Source organism: Acanthochromis polyacanthus, chromosome 11 (genome assembly GCF_021347895.1).
Source record: "Acanthochromis polyacanthus isolate Apoly-LR-REF ecotype Palm Island chromosome 11, KAUST_Apoly_ChrSc, whole genome shotgun sequence".
Classification (NCBI taxonomy): Eukaryota; Metazoa; Chordata; class Actinopteri; family Pomacentridae; genus Acanthochromis; species Acanthochromis polyacanthus.
This window is the reverse complement of record NC_067123.1, coordinates 22,625,476-22,640,529: the sequence shown is the minus strand read 5'-3', so window position 1 is coordinate 22,640,529 and position 15,054 is coordinate 22,625,476. Positions and strand designations below refer to the sequence as shown.

General features: G+C 40.7%; 1 protein-coding gene across 1 annotated transcript; it reads left to right on the top strand.

The window, feature by feature from the left end:
• The first annotated feature begins 24 nt into the window (after positions 1-24).
• On the top strand, positions 25-13,465 carry maco1a (macoilin 1a). Its single transcript, XM_022208861.2, has 11 exons — positions 25-252; positions 1,238-1,379; positions 1,508-1,634; positions 1,810-1,933; positions 2,147-2,325; positions 4,344-4,884; positions 5,217-5,375; positions 6,265-6,447; positions 6,534-6,654; positions 6,975-7,149; positions 11,289-13,465. The coding sequence occupies exons 1-11, from the start codon at positions 173-175 to the stop codon at positions 11,489-11,491; spliced, it is 2,034 nt and encodes a 677-aa protein (XP_022064553.1). The 5' UTR covers positions 25-172; the 3' UTR covers positions 11,492-13,465.
• The last annotated feature ends 1,589 nt before the right edge of the window (positions 13,466-15,054 follow it).

The window sequence follows — 15,054 nt, the reverse complement described above, 5'->3', positions numbered from 1 at the left end:
TCGTGAAAAGGGGAGGGCCTTCCGCGGACTGTTTTTATTTATTTCTTTGTTTCATGTGCATAAAACAACAACAATGGTGGATAATTGAAGAAGTGTGAATATTAGGATGAGCGAATGACATTTCCAGTTACAGCTACCCGACCGATATCTCAAGTGAATCAACAGGGGGAGGATGAAGCGGCGCAATGCGGACTGCAGCAAACTCCGACGGCCGTTAAAACGGAACCGAATCACCGAGGGTATATATAGCAGGTACAAAAAAGGGGCTGGAGGGACGTTATTGTATAACAATGGCGCCTCTCTACATATGTCAAGACGGGGCTGCCAGGCTCAGCTACATTCATTTTAAGCACGTTTTGGTTTTAAGCTACATTAGGAGCTGAATGAACATGCCCGTATATTGTCACAATCATAGGCCTAGGTTAACGTGAGTGTGGCATCTCAGACACCGTTTGTCTGTAGCTAGGCAGTTACATTCGAATTGTGCTTGACTGTAAATGGTTGGTGTCAGTGCTACTCTGCGGGTTTTAGGTTTGAATGAAATTCGGTGGACATTTTTTCAGCAAAAAATAATAAAAAGACAGCGTGAAGTTGTAAGAAAAATCATTGTTGGAGCTCGACATGACAGCAGCAATGTCAGGGGCGCTCGATTTGAAGTCCGTCGATGGGTTCTCACCTGCGCTTTGTCTGCCACTGGGCTAAATTTGAACCAGTCGATGTAAAGATTACCACTAAAGCACACGAACATGTAAAGGTACACATTAGTGGAAATGTTGCAATATTGAAATAACAAGCCCTCTCCTGCCGTTTAACTCATGGCAAACCAGATAAAGAAACCAGCTGTGCTTTTTGTGGCTAACATGTCCAGACATGACCACATATACATACTTGCTGTTACTCTACCCCTCTCCCTAAAACTTATTCATATTTTAAACATTGTTATGCATCTTTTTGACATTACAGGCACACTGATACTATTAGTAATGTCTATTTGCCTTCATGTCCCACTGCTACATCAGTATTTATCTGCCTTAAAATCTCGATTTAACGCTGTCTCACTGGAAATGTGGTTCTTATCAACACATGAGACTGTTGTATAAACCTTATGTACAGATGCTTGTTGTTAAACCACCTAAATCCACCATAATCCAAGTCTAGCAGCACCTCATTATCTCATTTTCCTGTGTCTGTGTTTAACGATTTATTCCATATTTTGGTCGCTGTCTTGTCTCCACAGCACGTTCCTGTACCTGAAGTTCCTGGTGGTGTGGGTGTTAGTTCTGCTGGCCGACTTCGTGCTGGAGTTCAGGTTTGAGTACCTGTGGCCCTTCTGGCTATTTATCCGAAGTGTCTACGACTCCTTCAGATATCAGGGGCTGGTAAGAGCCTGTTTGTATGACCCTGTCACCCCTCTCTCCTTCTATTTGGTGGTAACTCACGCTGAAAGTGGTGTGGAGCAGCAAACATTGAATATTTAACTCCGTGTCTCTTTTTTCCCCACGCCTAGGCGTTTTCTGTGTTCTTCGTATGTGTGGCGTTTACATCAGACATCATATGCCTCCTTTTCATCCCCGTCCAATGGCTGTTTTTTGCTGCCAGCACCTACGTATGGGTCCAGTATGTCTGGCACACAGGTTAGTCCTAGTTTTCTGTGAATTCTTTTTTCTTTTCTTTCCTCTGGCAGCCAAACGGCCATATTCACCTCAAAGACTTGGTGCACAAGAAATTCATAGCTGCCAAGTCTTTTAAGTGCTCTACCCAAGTGTGGTGATTATATTTTATTTTTTCTCATCTCCTTCTTTCACGCAGAGAGAGGAGTCTGTCTACCTACTGTATCGCTGTGGATTCTGTTTGTGTACATCGAAGCTGCCATACGGTTCAAAGATCTGAAGAACTTTCATGTAGACCTGTGTCGCCCCTTCGCTGCTCACTGGTAAGAATCGTCGTATTTGTTTTGTCACTGCCCTTTAAGTGTTTTTTTTTTTTTCCTTTTTCAAATTGTGAAATCCACTCTTGATGATGCCTCGTGTTAATTCTCTCAAATTTATTACACAGTGAATACTTAACTGTGGTAGAGCTTTAAAAAAAACTACATTGCAAAGAAAATCACAATGTCTTCACTGTCTGAATTTCTCCCCCATTCTAGTATCGGCTATCCAGTAGTGACTCTAGGCTTTGGCTTCAAAAGCTACGTTAGCTACAAGATGCGACTGAGAAAACAGAAGGAAGTGCAAAAGGAAAACGAATTCTACATGCAGCTTCTACAGCAGGCGTTACCGCCAGAGCAACAGATGCTACAGAGACAAGAGAGGGAGGCTGAAGAGGGTGAGTTGTGAATCGTGTTAAGCACTTATCACTAGAATGGAATTAAAGCACAACAAACATTCTGCAGAATGAGTAAGCAATAAGAAATAAGTCAGGATGCTCATGGACAGGATGACAGGGATGTTTGCCGTCAGTAGGACAGCATGTACATATAACTTAAGTGACTTACACTGTCATGTACATTTACTGGGTAATTTAATCTACAGCACACATAGTGATGCAGAGGTTAAATGTGCATTTCTATAACTCAATGTGAAGGATGTTTTCACACCTGTAGTTAGGTGTCGATCAGTGAAAGCAATAAACACTGTGGACTTCAAGCACTCACCTGAACCAAGAACTGTAGGCAAGAAGCCTTATGGCCTGGCAGGTATTATATTCATTATCATAAGTATTCAGACCCACATGCAAACATGTCACCACATACAGAATCACGTAAATTGTACACATTTCTCACTATTTTAATAATTTATCGACATGATCATAAAATCTTATTGTAAAAATAAGCAGCACCGACATATGTCTGGTAGAAGTTCAACAATGTTGCTGCTGCAGTCATCAGCGGATTGTGTTGTGACACGCAAACGCCATCATCTGTGGCTGATTCTCCTTCCAATGTTTATTCCTCGGGTGCAGTTTCAATTTCAAATGTTACTTTGCATCATACACACTTAATGCTTCCACCTTGATGCCTCACACAAACTGTGCAGTGTGCAGTCTTCAGTTTTTTCCCCATGCAATGACACAGTTGAACATGATTTTTGTACCAGAATCTAATATATATTTTGCCATCATTTATAGATCCTACAGTTTTTCTAGGATTTTTTTTCATTGGGTAATACAAAGGAGTGTTAGAAAGGGTTGGCATGTGTGCATGTGTAAATCAATTGGTGTGATTGACAGCATGTCTTGCTGTATTTTACCAAACCTTGTGTGTCTCTGCAAGTCCTAGCATCACAAACAATTAATCACAAAATGACTTGTACATATATAACGCATAGTAAGAGCATTCAGGTGAATTCAGCATTTCTAATCCAATATTTTTTTTTGTCAAATTCATTGAATATGAATAGGTCACAGCTCTAGCTCTGTTAGTGGGAAACAGTCAAAGTTGCTGGATCAGAACACAACACTATTCCAATGTGTCTTATGCACATTTGCATAACACAAAAATTCTAAACTCCAAAGAGATCCTATTTTTACTCGGACAAAGAAAGGCATTAAAGTCTCACATTTAAAAGTTGATCCAATGAAGTGTTTTGCATTTTTGTAAATGAGTAATGAAATAATGAAATAGTTAAAAGTCAGTTTTTTATTGACTTATTGATTGATTTCAACACTAACTGTAAGTGGACTTCTAAGGTCACAAAGAGAGCAGAGCACAAGATAGTCATAGTGCCTCTACAGTACACTACATTACACTGTTAAAATGCTAAATACATGAACTATAGCACTGGCTCAGCACACACCCTTTGTAACTCATTTTTATTTTTTTTCTAAATGCCCTGAAAAATAATTGCTGCACTCATGTGGTGGCGTGAATCAAAGTACAAGCTGTTTATACAGTGTTTATCAGAATCTTTTGAACTCATGCTCAGATAATGTATAGATTGCTCTTCTTTGCTTCCAAACCACAAACCAACCTAGATTCAGACCTAGTCACCCACTTTACTGTCAGCTTGACGCAGATTTTTCGATACTACAATTCCATTGACAACTGCTTAATCAACCTGAATCAAACAAGAAAATGGACTAGATTTGGTCCTGCCTACCAGATTAAATATTAAAGCACCCTCAGATTAGTTTTTCTTACTAGTTTTACGTTAATAGGGGGCACAAAAGGGTTCTGCAGCCTCCTGCTGCCCTGAGGCTGTTTATAGCTGTTGTCAGAGATTTTCTGTGTTTTGTGTCTGTCCATCAAGGTCATCATTTAGTCTCTATTTATGGCTAAATATGTGAAATCTGTCCAGTGTGTTGTGATTTGTCTTCTAATGTGCCATACACTTGCTTTTATCCAGCTGCCTTAGCTAAAGGGATCTCGGAGGTAGAACCCACAGTAGTATCCCAAAACGGAGCACCTCCTGGAAAGAAAAGCGCCTCAGTCCCGTTACCTGAACTGGAGTACCGGGAAAAAGGGAAGGACAGTACTGCAAAAGAGCGGGAAGGCAAAAAACAAAACACAATTGGAATCAATAACAACAGTATTATACACGCACTGGACTCCAAACTACAGGAGGCAGAGTATATTGAGAACTACGCTGGGGCAAAGAGACTGAATAACGACCTGGCAGGAGAAAACACACACGCCGATACCAACACGCACACTACTTCTAAAGAGGAAATGGGGGGAACGGCAAAGAACTTCAAAAATGCCAGTGGAGGTGGAGGCAACAACAATTCATCTCCACGGAATCACAGTTCTGCAAACGGCAGTGTGCCACCAGGCTCCTCAACCAGTAAGAATGAGAAGAAGCAGAAGGGTGCAGGGAAGGCCCAGAAGGATCCGGTGGAGAACGGCATCCCCAATAACCAGCTGGGCAAGCCAGACGCTCTAGTGCGGTAAGAGGCACACTGTTGTGATGTTGCAACGTCTGTTTTTTGGTACAGCACACCTTGTTGATGCACTTCAGAGTCCCATCCAGCATCAGTTTTGCTGTTCTATCAGAAATGACACTGGATTGAAGGATACTTACCCGTACCAGGTTAATAATGAAACATGGTTTCTAGGTCTGTATCAAATTTCCCTGATCAGTATGCAAGAACAGGCAACATTTCATTCATATTGCAGCATTGATGTTTCTAAAGTAATTGTTGCTTGACCCTCTATATTAGAAGAACAAGAGTCGTTACAGGAAACATGTTTGCAACTGTTGTGCTCTCTTTTCTCAAAGGCTGGAGCAGGATGTGAAGCGTCTGAAGGCAGATCTTCAGGCCAACAGGCAGTTGGAGTCAGAGCTGCGGAGTCAGCTTTCCTCTCTGAGCAGCCAAGACCGCAGCCTTCGCTCCGAGCTGGGCCAGCTGCGCCAGGACAATGAGCTGCTGCAGAACAAGTGGGTGCATTTGTGCTTATCGGATACTGTATAGCCACTTAAACTCATCACATTCTAGCTTTAGTTGCTAAAACTCAAATGTAGCAAAACAGACAGAGCATTTTATTTCATGTTATCTTCCTTTATGACAGATGAAAGCTATTAAAAGGCTTTTCCAGTGATTTAAATTTGCATTTCCCTAAAGATCGGGGACAAATTTCAAGTACTTGAGGTTCGGCTCCATAGATGCCTTCAGTTGCTGTAATGTAAACTGATATAGCATTTATTTCGAACCTCCTAGCCTGCTAAAATGCTGTGTATTTAAACTCCATGCCCCCAAATCACACCAGTAAGTAGGCATTATTTTACACCACATCATTTAGATGTAGCATAAAGATCTGAGCGACTTTGACAAAAGCCACACTGTGATGCCCAGATGTCTTGGTCAGAGCATCTTCAAAGCAACCTGTAATATGGGGTGGCCCCCAATTTGTCCCCTAATATGCAATGGTTAGTACCCAAAGTTGTCAAAACGGGACAATTTGTAAACCGACAACAAGGTCACGGGCACCCAAGGATCCTCAAACACAAAACCTTTATGATGCTGTAATAGAAAGGTGTCTGCTTGCTGTGTGAGGGGCGTGTACTTGCAAATCAGTCAGAGTGTGGACAGCTCGGTGCCAGTGTGTTACTTACCTGGGAAGACATAGCAGCAGGGTGCACTATGGGTAGAAGACAAGCCTGCAAAGTTCATGTGAGGATCCTCTGAGAGACCTTTGATCCTGGGATCATGTGGATATGACTTTAACATGTACCACCTACCTAAACATTGTTGTAGATCATGTACCACACTGATTGCCAGGCGATTTTAATGCTGTGGCTGATGGCTGTATTCTTTTCTGTACTTTAGGCTACACAGTGCCGTCCAGGCCAAGCAGAAGGATAAGCAGGCCATCTCCCAGCTGGAGAAGAGGCTAAAGGCTGAGCAGGAGGCGAGGGCTGTGGTTGAAAAACAGCTGGCTGAGGAGAGGAAGAGAAAGAAGATGGAGGAGGCCACTGCTGCCAGAGCTGTGGCTTTAGCAGCTGCCACTAGGTACCAGTCTTTGTTCCTTCTGTATGTCGACTCTTGACCATTTCAGCTTTTTCCAGTATTAGAAAAGCTTCTCTTCTGTCCAACAGGGTGGAGTCTACTGATTCTCTGCGTGGTCGTATCAGAGAGCTGGAGACGGAGTGCAAGAAGCTCAGCATGGACATGAAACTTAAAGAGGAACAGATTCGGGATCTGGAAGGCAAATGTCAGGTGAGACTACTGCGCTTTGAATGTAACTTTGTAATATATTCGTAAATGTAGTAAAAAAGCTGCTGCAGTATTCCAACAACAGCAACAAATGTGATCCCTTAAACAAATGATGCACCATTTAGTTTGGGTAATTGATGTAATTAAACAAAGAGACCCCTTTGACACCCGATTGCATCAAATGCCGCTATAAAATGTTTGAAAACGCAAACACAATAGTTGGTAGCGACTGTAAAATATACACAGAAACTGAAATGTGTTCTCATGTAACCACCTTTGTCTCATTTTCCTTTCTGCTTTTCTTTCTTTCCTTTCACCCAAAGGAGCTGCGCAAGTATAAAGAGAATGAGAAGGACACAGAGGTGTTGATGTCAGCGCTGTCAGCCATGCAGGAGAAGACCCAGCACCTGGAGAACAGCCTCAGCGCTGAGACCAGGATCAAACTGGACCTCTTCTCTGCACTGGGGGATGCCAAGAGGCAGCTAGAGATAGCACAAGGTAGATGGCGCCTGCAGGGATGCAGAAATTTACTCTTATTACTGTTAGACACTCTCAAAATATTCAAGTTTTCTAGTCATTGTCTTTGATTCCGAGCTCTTGAATAAAGCATGAGTGAAAAAAATCTTTTGAAAGAGATGAATTCCTAAGAAAATGACTAGAGGGCTGTTGAATAAGATCTTAAACAAGCTGAAGCTGAGATTTCTCTCTGTGTGATAAAGTGACAAAAGGCTAAAAAAGGCTACAAAATGATTTTGTAGTTGAAACCACACTAGAATATAACCACTTGTAATCTAATACCCAGGCATAGCAGTTCCCAAATTTGTACTCTAATCAGCTGTAACCTCCTGGCTACACAGGCTTATCTTAGTTTTTTTTTCAAAGTAGAATCAATAAACCATAACCAACACCACAACGCCACACAGCGTGTACTACAGCAGTGTGTGTAACTATTTCATATCTTGCTTGCCACATCACAGAATAGCTTTTTCCCCAAATTGACTGCTGTGTACCGTTGGCATAGTCTCATGGGAATCCTGTGGTTACTGTTCATTGCTTTTACACGCCGTATTCAGATGATTTCAATATGGATCACATGTCTGCAAGTTTGTTTGCTTTTCTGTTTGCTATTAAAACAAATGCAGTGAAAGTAGCTGCAACTATCAAATGTCAGTCATAAAAATTTCTGGGTGTTTCCACCAGTCAGTGTTTTTAAAACATATGACCCATTTATGATAGTGGCATGTTATTATGATAATTAGCATTTCTCTTTCATGCTGTTAGTACTAGGTCCTGCTAAAACAGTGGGCAAGTGTCCTGTGGCCAACAGGTAAACTCAAGTCATGACATAAAAATTAGGGGTTTAAAAACAAACACAGTACCAACAAGAAAAGCACTTAGAGAGCACAGTACTCCACCAAGGCTGCTAAGTCGTTGCATCATGTCTGATGGCTGAAATCTTGATAAATATTTGTGGCAAAAATCACGGCAACATAGAATGTGGCCATTTAATATGGATGTACTCACAAAGAAAATGACCTTGTGCTGAGCACAGGCGTGTGTTATGCATGCGTACATTATGTACATATCCTGTGAGCTAAATATGTAGCGGGCGGTGGGAACTGATGGGACTTGGAAGCGCCCATGCAATGCAATCAATTGCTCCTTGTATCATTTCCAACGGATAAGTCTCACAGTGGTGGATTTGTAGTAGGATCACAATCATGTGATCGTCAGCAGGAAGCTGGTGTAGTGTTCACTTGTAGTCATAGTTACAGTGACGCCGTGTCGCTATTTCACAATGATACAGAAATCTTTAAGAAATTCGTGGATTCCGACTATAAGCCACATCACTGCCAAAGTCTAATCAATTGGTCCTTGTGTCATTTCTGACTTTCCTTGAAAATTTTATCCAAATCCGTCAGTCCATTTTTTGAGTAATGGTGCTAACAGACAGACAAACAGATTGACAAATGTGTGCCGATCCTCACAAAACTTCACCGTTCCTTGGCGGAGCAGTTATCGGGAAATTTTTGAATATCACATAATCCAGGCCGATAATGGATGAACCAATTATCATAGTGCATTATAACATATTGTAAAATGTCAGTATTTATTATGCATCTTCTCATCTCAATCGCCACACTCTTCACAAACTCAAACAATGCAGTAAATGGAATCGCTGCAGAGGAATATGTGACTAGTATTAGAGGATAAGGTTGATTTGATAATTGCTGCTTAAGTAAATGTCATGTAGCATTCGGTGCTGTAACGCATTACACCCACTTATTGGCTTGTTGCTGTCAACTGCTGACTCTGCATCAGTGAAGTACACTTCTTCCAGTTTTGTAATTCTGCCAGAAGACGTTTTGACTTGTCATAGCAGGAGAGGCCCAGGTGAAACTAATCCCCTTTAATGATGGATCAGCTCCAGCAAATGTCCCAGAGAGTCACGGTGAGCACAAATGGAATGTGGTCCTTACTGATGTTATTAATTACACCTGTGCTCTCTCCTTGCTATGACTTGTCAGAATGTCAGCCCTGGGAAAAGCCTGTTGTGTGTGGGGGATTTTCTTATCTCATCCTCTCTCTTTCTTTTAAACTCATAAATCATATCATTTTTATCCTAGTGAGTTTCCTTTGTGTCCTCAGTAGAGGCCCCAAAATTCCCCTATGCAGGAAAACCCCTCATGTGTTAACAGCATAAGAGTCACCTTATACCACTCTGTACTAGAAGCTTAGCTAATACTCATTAGCTGGTTAAGGGGAACTCAAGCTACGTTTGGACAAGACACTCAAAACAGAAAGGAAGCAACCACAAATGAACGCCCATAAGAAAACCATAAAAATAAGACATCAGCGCATACCAGATAATCTTTACATTTTGAAGTTTTCTTCAATATCCAAGTAATCCAGTGATATCTGTGCCTCCTTCGATACGTTACAAGCAGGAAAGACTAATAATGACATCAGCCAACATTTAATGACACTAATTTGACTAAATATGGCTAAATACAGGGCTCCAGCAAGTTGTTTGACATCTTTGAATGTGTTAGCCTACTGTGGGCCACATAGTAAATCAGTTCTGTCATGATAAATATCTTGGTTTTAATCAGAGAATAAACACAGTAGAAATTTAAAATAATCCCATATTGCAATAGTTAGTTTCTGCAATATGTATTGTGATATAATAGAATAAAGTAGATAGCCAGGCTGATGTAGAGCACCTTTGTCTGACTGGACCACAAATCATATTGTAACTGCATTATATTCTACCTGTGCCTTCCATTTTTCACTAAACTCTGCACTGGCAACTCGAGGATAATAAGTGCATGACAGTTTGCATACTGCTTGTCAAGCAGTCGCATCATGTTTTCAAACCCCCTTTGATAGCAGTGTTAATCTGTATCATGTCTTATATGTGTTGAAAGGTTATCATGGATGTCTCTCTGTTGTTTGAACCTTTCTCTTATGGTCTAACTCTGGCAAAGACATCCACAACAGTTATTTGCTTTGGATGGCTTTTAGGTTTGCCTTTGCACTTTTTACACAGAGCTTTGTGTTGCCAATTTAAATGTTCAAACAGATCAGTCCTGTTGCCTCGACACTGCCAACAAAGTACCTTTCTTTGGCGGGGGGCAACATCATTCTTTCTTTAGCCAAAATATTTCCATACAAAGGTTGCGGCGTTCTGTTCTTGCAACCAAACCTTCCTTTTAGGTCTTCCTCTCCTGTTCCTGTATCATTTGCCTTTGAACATGCAAAGCCTGCAAGTCAACAGACTTTGTGTCTTTCAAATAACATCGTTTTTTCTTTCTTTCTGTTCTTTGAATAACTCTTAAATGTGAAAATGAGAGCCAAGTTTTCTTTTTATATCAAGCAGTGACAGAAGTTGTAGCACGATGTGTTTGATGTCATTTTCCTTACTCACCTTGCACTTCCGGGCTGCACAGTGGATTAGTGGTTAGCACTTTTGCTTTGCAGCTACAAGATCCCCAGTTTGCATCCCCACCTTCCAGGGATCTTTCGGCATGGAGCTAGCATGTTCTCCCTGTACATGTGTGGGTTTTCTTCGAGCACTTTAACTTCCTCCCACAGACCAAAAATACATTGGTATGATTCTAAACTGTCTTTAGGTGTGATCTTCGATTCTTGATTGTCCATGTGTGAGTGTGGATGTGATTGTTTGGCTGTATATGTAGCCTGGTGATAGACTGATGACCGACTGGTGACTCTAAGTCACCTGGGATAAACTCCAGCCCCCCCTCACCCCCCACCCTAATGAGGATTAAGCGGTATATAGGTAATGGATGGATGGACTTTGCACTTCCTGCAATATGAATATTTTGCACATCAGAATGTCAAAGCTAGATCAAGAAATTGTGCCGCCCTTATTGTGAGTAAAGCTCAAGTGTGCACCGATGGAGGGTTTTCTCATTACCTGAAAGTATTTGTACTGTCAAATTTTGTCTTTACGCTGCTTCACATGAAGGTCAGAAATTGTCTCAGCAACAGAAAAGCACCTATAGAGCTATCAGGGAGTTTGTCTAGATGGGACTCACGTTCCCCCGACTCTTCTGCGTCTTCTTCTTCCGGTACCACTGTGAAATGAACATCTTTGTCTCCTTCATCTCATCCAGGCCAGATCCACCAGAGGGAGCAGGAGATTGCGGAGCTGAAGCAGAAGATAGCAGAGGTGATGGCAGTGATGCCCAGCCTGTCCTACTCGTCAGACGGCAGCAACCTCAGCCCCGTCACCCCACACTACTCCTCCAAGTTCATGGACAATAGTCCCTCCTCCCTGGACCCCAACGCCTCAGTTTACCAGCCCCTCAAAAAGTGACTCTGACATCAACATTTTTGTCAGACTGAACTTTTTTCCTTTGGTTATTTTGCTCTTAGTTCCGGTTTGGGTTGTTTTTGAGTTTACTAGCCCCTGACTGTTTTTTGCACTCTAACGTACCACACAGTGCACACAACCCCTTCATACGTATATGTATTTGTTTGTCGTTTTCTTTCATTTTGGTTCTATTATGAGAACTATTATTTAGAGGGGGTTGTGTACAACAGGATTTCTTTTTGTTTGTTGTTTTGAGTTTTGGGATTTAGCCATCAGACAGCGTGATCTGTTTGAAGGGGGAGAAAGGAACACCGAACTGGTTGGCCAAATGTCTACCGAAGAGCCATCATGCATCGCTGTCATGTCAGTCTTCTTTTGGTGTACAGTCTAAACCCCCCCTCACAGCCATATTTTCTTGTGTAGTAAGCTGACATCCAAGGTTTTTAATTTAAAGACAACAGTTGGCTTCTCATGATGGTTTATATGAGGCATGTTTTTAGTTCAGATGTGACTTAGAAGCCCACCTGTAAAGTAATGCCCTTTGAGAGATACATGAATGTAATACTGTTCATGTTTTGATATCAGCATTAACTTAAATCAGTGATTGTTTGTTTTGTAATGTTTCAGTTCAGTTGCAACAATGTACATTTCTTCTAAAATAGTGATATTGAACAGATAAACGTTTTCTGTGTTCCTCAGATATTCCAATACAATTTAGTCTCCTAATGCTGGAATAATGGATTCTCCAGGATTATCAGTAAGTGGATGAAGCAGATGTAGTTTTGTCCTTAAGAATACTACTGCTAGATTGGACCTGGCACTGCCAAAACGTTACATTGACTCTCACTCGTTTGCTGCAGACACCTTTCCTCTCCCTTCTGGACCAAATTAGAACCTGTTAGGCCATATTGTTCACCGGATTTAATGATGTCGAGGTAACTGGTCGTTACCATTATTTGCAGATTTTTACAGTGCCTTGCAGTTTCTCTTTTTAAGATGCAGAAACCACATACATTGCAAATCCTGGGATCTAAAAGTATCCGCTTCAAAACTGTTGCTCTCTCTTTAGCTTTGGTTTTCGTCTGTACGAGTTAAAGATCTCTCACAAGTCAGTATTCAAAGGCTTAAACAATTAAGTGTCACATTAGACACATTCAATCTTGTTGCAGCTAATTGACCTCGTTATTGCAGGCTTAAAGGGAAAACTTAACACTGGACATGGTGCAAGTCGTTTCATAGTGGCGCAGTCTTGGTATGCCAAACACCAACCAAACTGATTGTCTATTATCATGCCGTCTAGCTGGCATTTTGTTGTTTACAACGATGTACATTAACTTACTGAGGAATGTTTTCTTTGTTCATTTCATTTCAGTTCTTAAGTGCCAAGTGTTGATGTTTAGTTTCCATCCATACTTTGATCGATGTAGCTAGCGTAATGTTTGCGGAAGAGTGCTGTTATTTTTTTGTCATTAGAACATATTCAGATGGTGTTGTGTTTACAAGGGTCTGGGCTGATCACGACGAAGCAGCAGATGGTCAGTTGGACTGATTGTGTTATTCACACATTTATTTATTTGATACAGACTTTTATTGAGTGGCACTTCTTTGATATTTCCCATCATGTTCAGTTGGTTTCCGAGATTTTCTACCAGGAAGGATTCTGTGAATGTGCTGTGTTGGGAAAAGGTTACCCCTGAACCATTTGACCATGTTGTGCTGTCATGTCGCCTACCTGAGAAAAAAAAAGTATTGTTTGTGGATCGCTCTGGCGTTGTGAATTCAGTTCTCAAGTTGCTTTTACAAGTTTGTGTAGAAGGAAGAGAAGGTTTAAAAAAAAAAGTGCTTTGTTTTATCTTTTCATTGTTCCACCATGTTTGTTTTCTTTACTCAAAGTGGTGGTGGCAGTGTCACACTTCTCACTTTGATCATCACTATTAAAGAAAGTCTTGCTGGTGGCAATGCAAGCTGTTGACTCTCTGTGCATGTCATGATCTGTGTGTCTAGTTTTCCTTTTTCTGGGAAGGTGCCCAACTTTTTTTTGCTAGTTAAAACTGACCACAAGATGGTGGTAGTGTGGTCCACAGAATTTGGGGGGAAAAAACAGCAACCAGTTGACACAGCTGTGGAAGCTGGTGAGACTTGATTTGAAGCACAGTTTTCTGTTCACGCACATTTTCAGCAAATGATTTATCTTGTTGTCATCCCTAGACCTTTAAGCCAGCTTAGCACAGTTTGCTTACATTGTCCACCTAAAACCCTGTCTTCGCAAGATAAAATCAGAAAAGAAGAGGCATGCCTTTATGCTGCCTTCAGGTACTTCATGGAAATGCCTATTTCTTCATCAGAAAATACACAGACAAGTTGTATTAAGTTGCTAAAGAGCAAACAAATAATCCTTTTAATAGAAAACCTGAGGCCACAGAGCTGCTTTGTCCTGTGTTTTTTATGCATGCACGGGTGGGGAAGTGAACTGGCATAAATGTTAGGTAAATATGTTCAGCATATTGGCTGCTCAATTCCAGGAAGATAACGCAAAACGTGACCTATTTACAAAATGTTATTCACCTGAAAGGAAAAAACACATTGCAATACAGATTAAAATATGAATAAAAAGGAAAGTTTTTAAGTTGGTGATAGATTTTTTTTATGTCCAATACAATCTAATTATCACAATTTGGCAGCTATCTTCAGCAAGAAAACCATATCCAATTTTGAAAGGCATGTATTCTTCACTATACTGACAACCCAAAAATAAAAAAAAAGAATTGTTGGATTTTCAGCTCGAACATGTCTTTTTTGACATGTTTAGTTTTGGGGAAAAATTCGAAATTTGTGATATCTCACCCAAATTATTATATTCTCCATGTATCATTTAAAAAATTAATTGCATCAGATCAGATCCTGTTAGAAACAAGAAATTCTGTGCTCTGAGAAGCCCCAGCTGCCTCAGCCGCAACCAACACTCACCTTAAAAGAACTTCTGAGAGTTTTCAGGTAAACTGCAGGTTGCTGAAGAGAGATTGAGAGCAAAATAAAACATACTTGATAAATAAAATATAGGCTCCAAAGAGGTATACAGTGGAGGAAGCTGTCAGCAGGTTGTTTGAGGATACATTCAGCATGGTGAAATATCTTTCTACGGCCAAGTAGTGTATACAACATCTAGTTCATAGAGACTATAAAAGCATGAATAAGCCTAATCGTGTCTATAATATGTAGATTCAAAATTGTACCACCAGTATTGGTGACACGTGTTGTACTTACTACCATTCAAAAGTTTGGGGTCACTTACAAATGTCCTTATTTTTAAAAGAGATGAGCATTTTCTTTTCAATGAAGATAACATTAAATTAATCAGAAATACAGTCAAGACATTGTTGATGTGTTAAATGACTATTCTAGCTGGAAACGACTTTTGAAACTTTTACATTTTTGAAAAATGCATTTTTTTTTTATTTAGATGTGATTTATGGCATTATAACTGTGCCATGCTTCTACGAAGACATTTTTGGGTTCTCTCTAATTCTAGCTATTGTTGTGTAGTTTTCATAGAGATGAGCTCTGAA

Bases quoted from the DNA above. Each gene is read 5' to 3' on its own strand.
- maco1a (XM_022208861.2), top strand. From the start codon at position 173: ATGAAGCGGCGCAATGCGGACTGCAGCAAACTCCGACGGCCGTTAAAA. The intron at 5,376-6,264 runs GTGGGTGCATTT...TCTGTACTTTAG, and splicing joins AATGAGCTGCTGCAGAACAA to GCTACACAGTGCCGTCCAGG. The intron at 6,655-6,974 runs GTGAGACTACTG...TTTCACCCAAAG, and splicing joins ATCTGGAAGGCAAATGTCAG to GAGCTGCGCAAGTATAAAGA.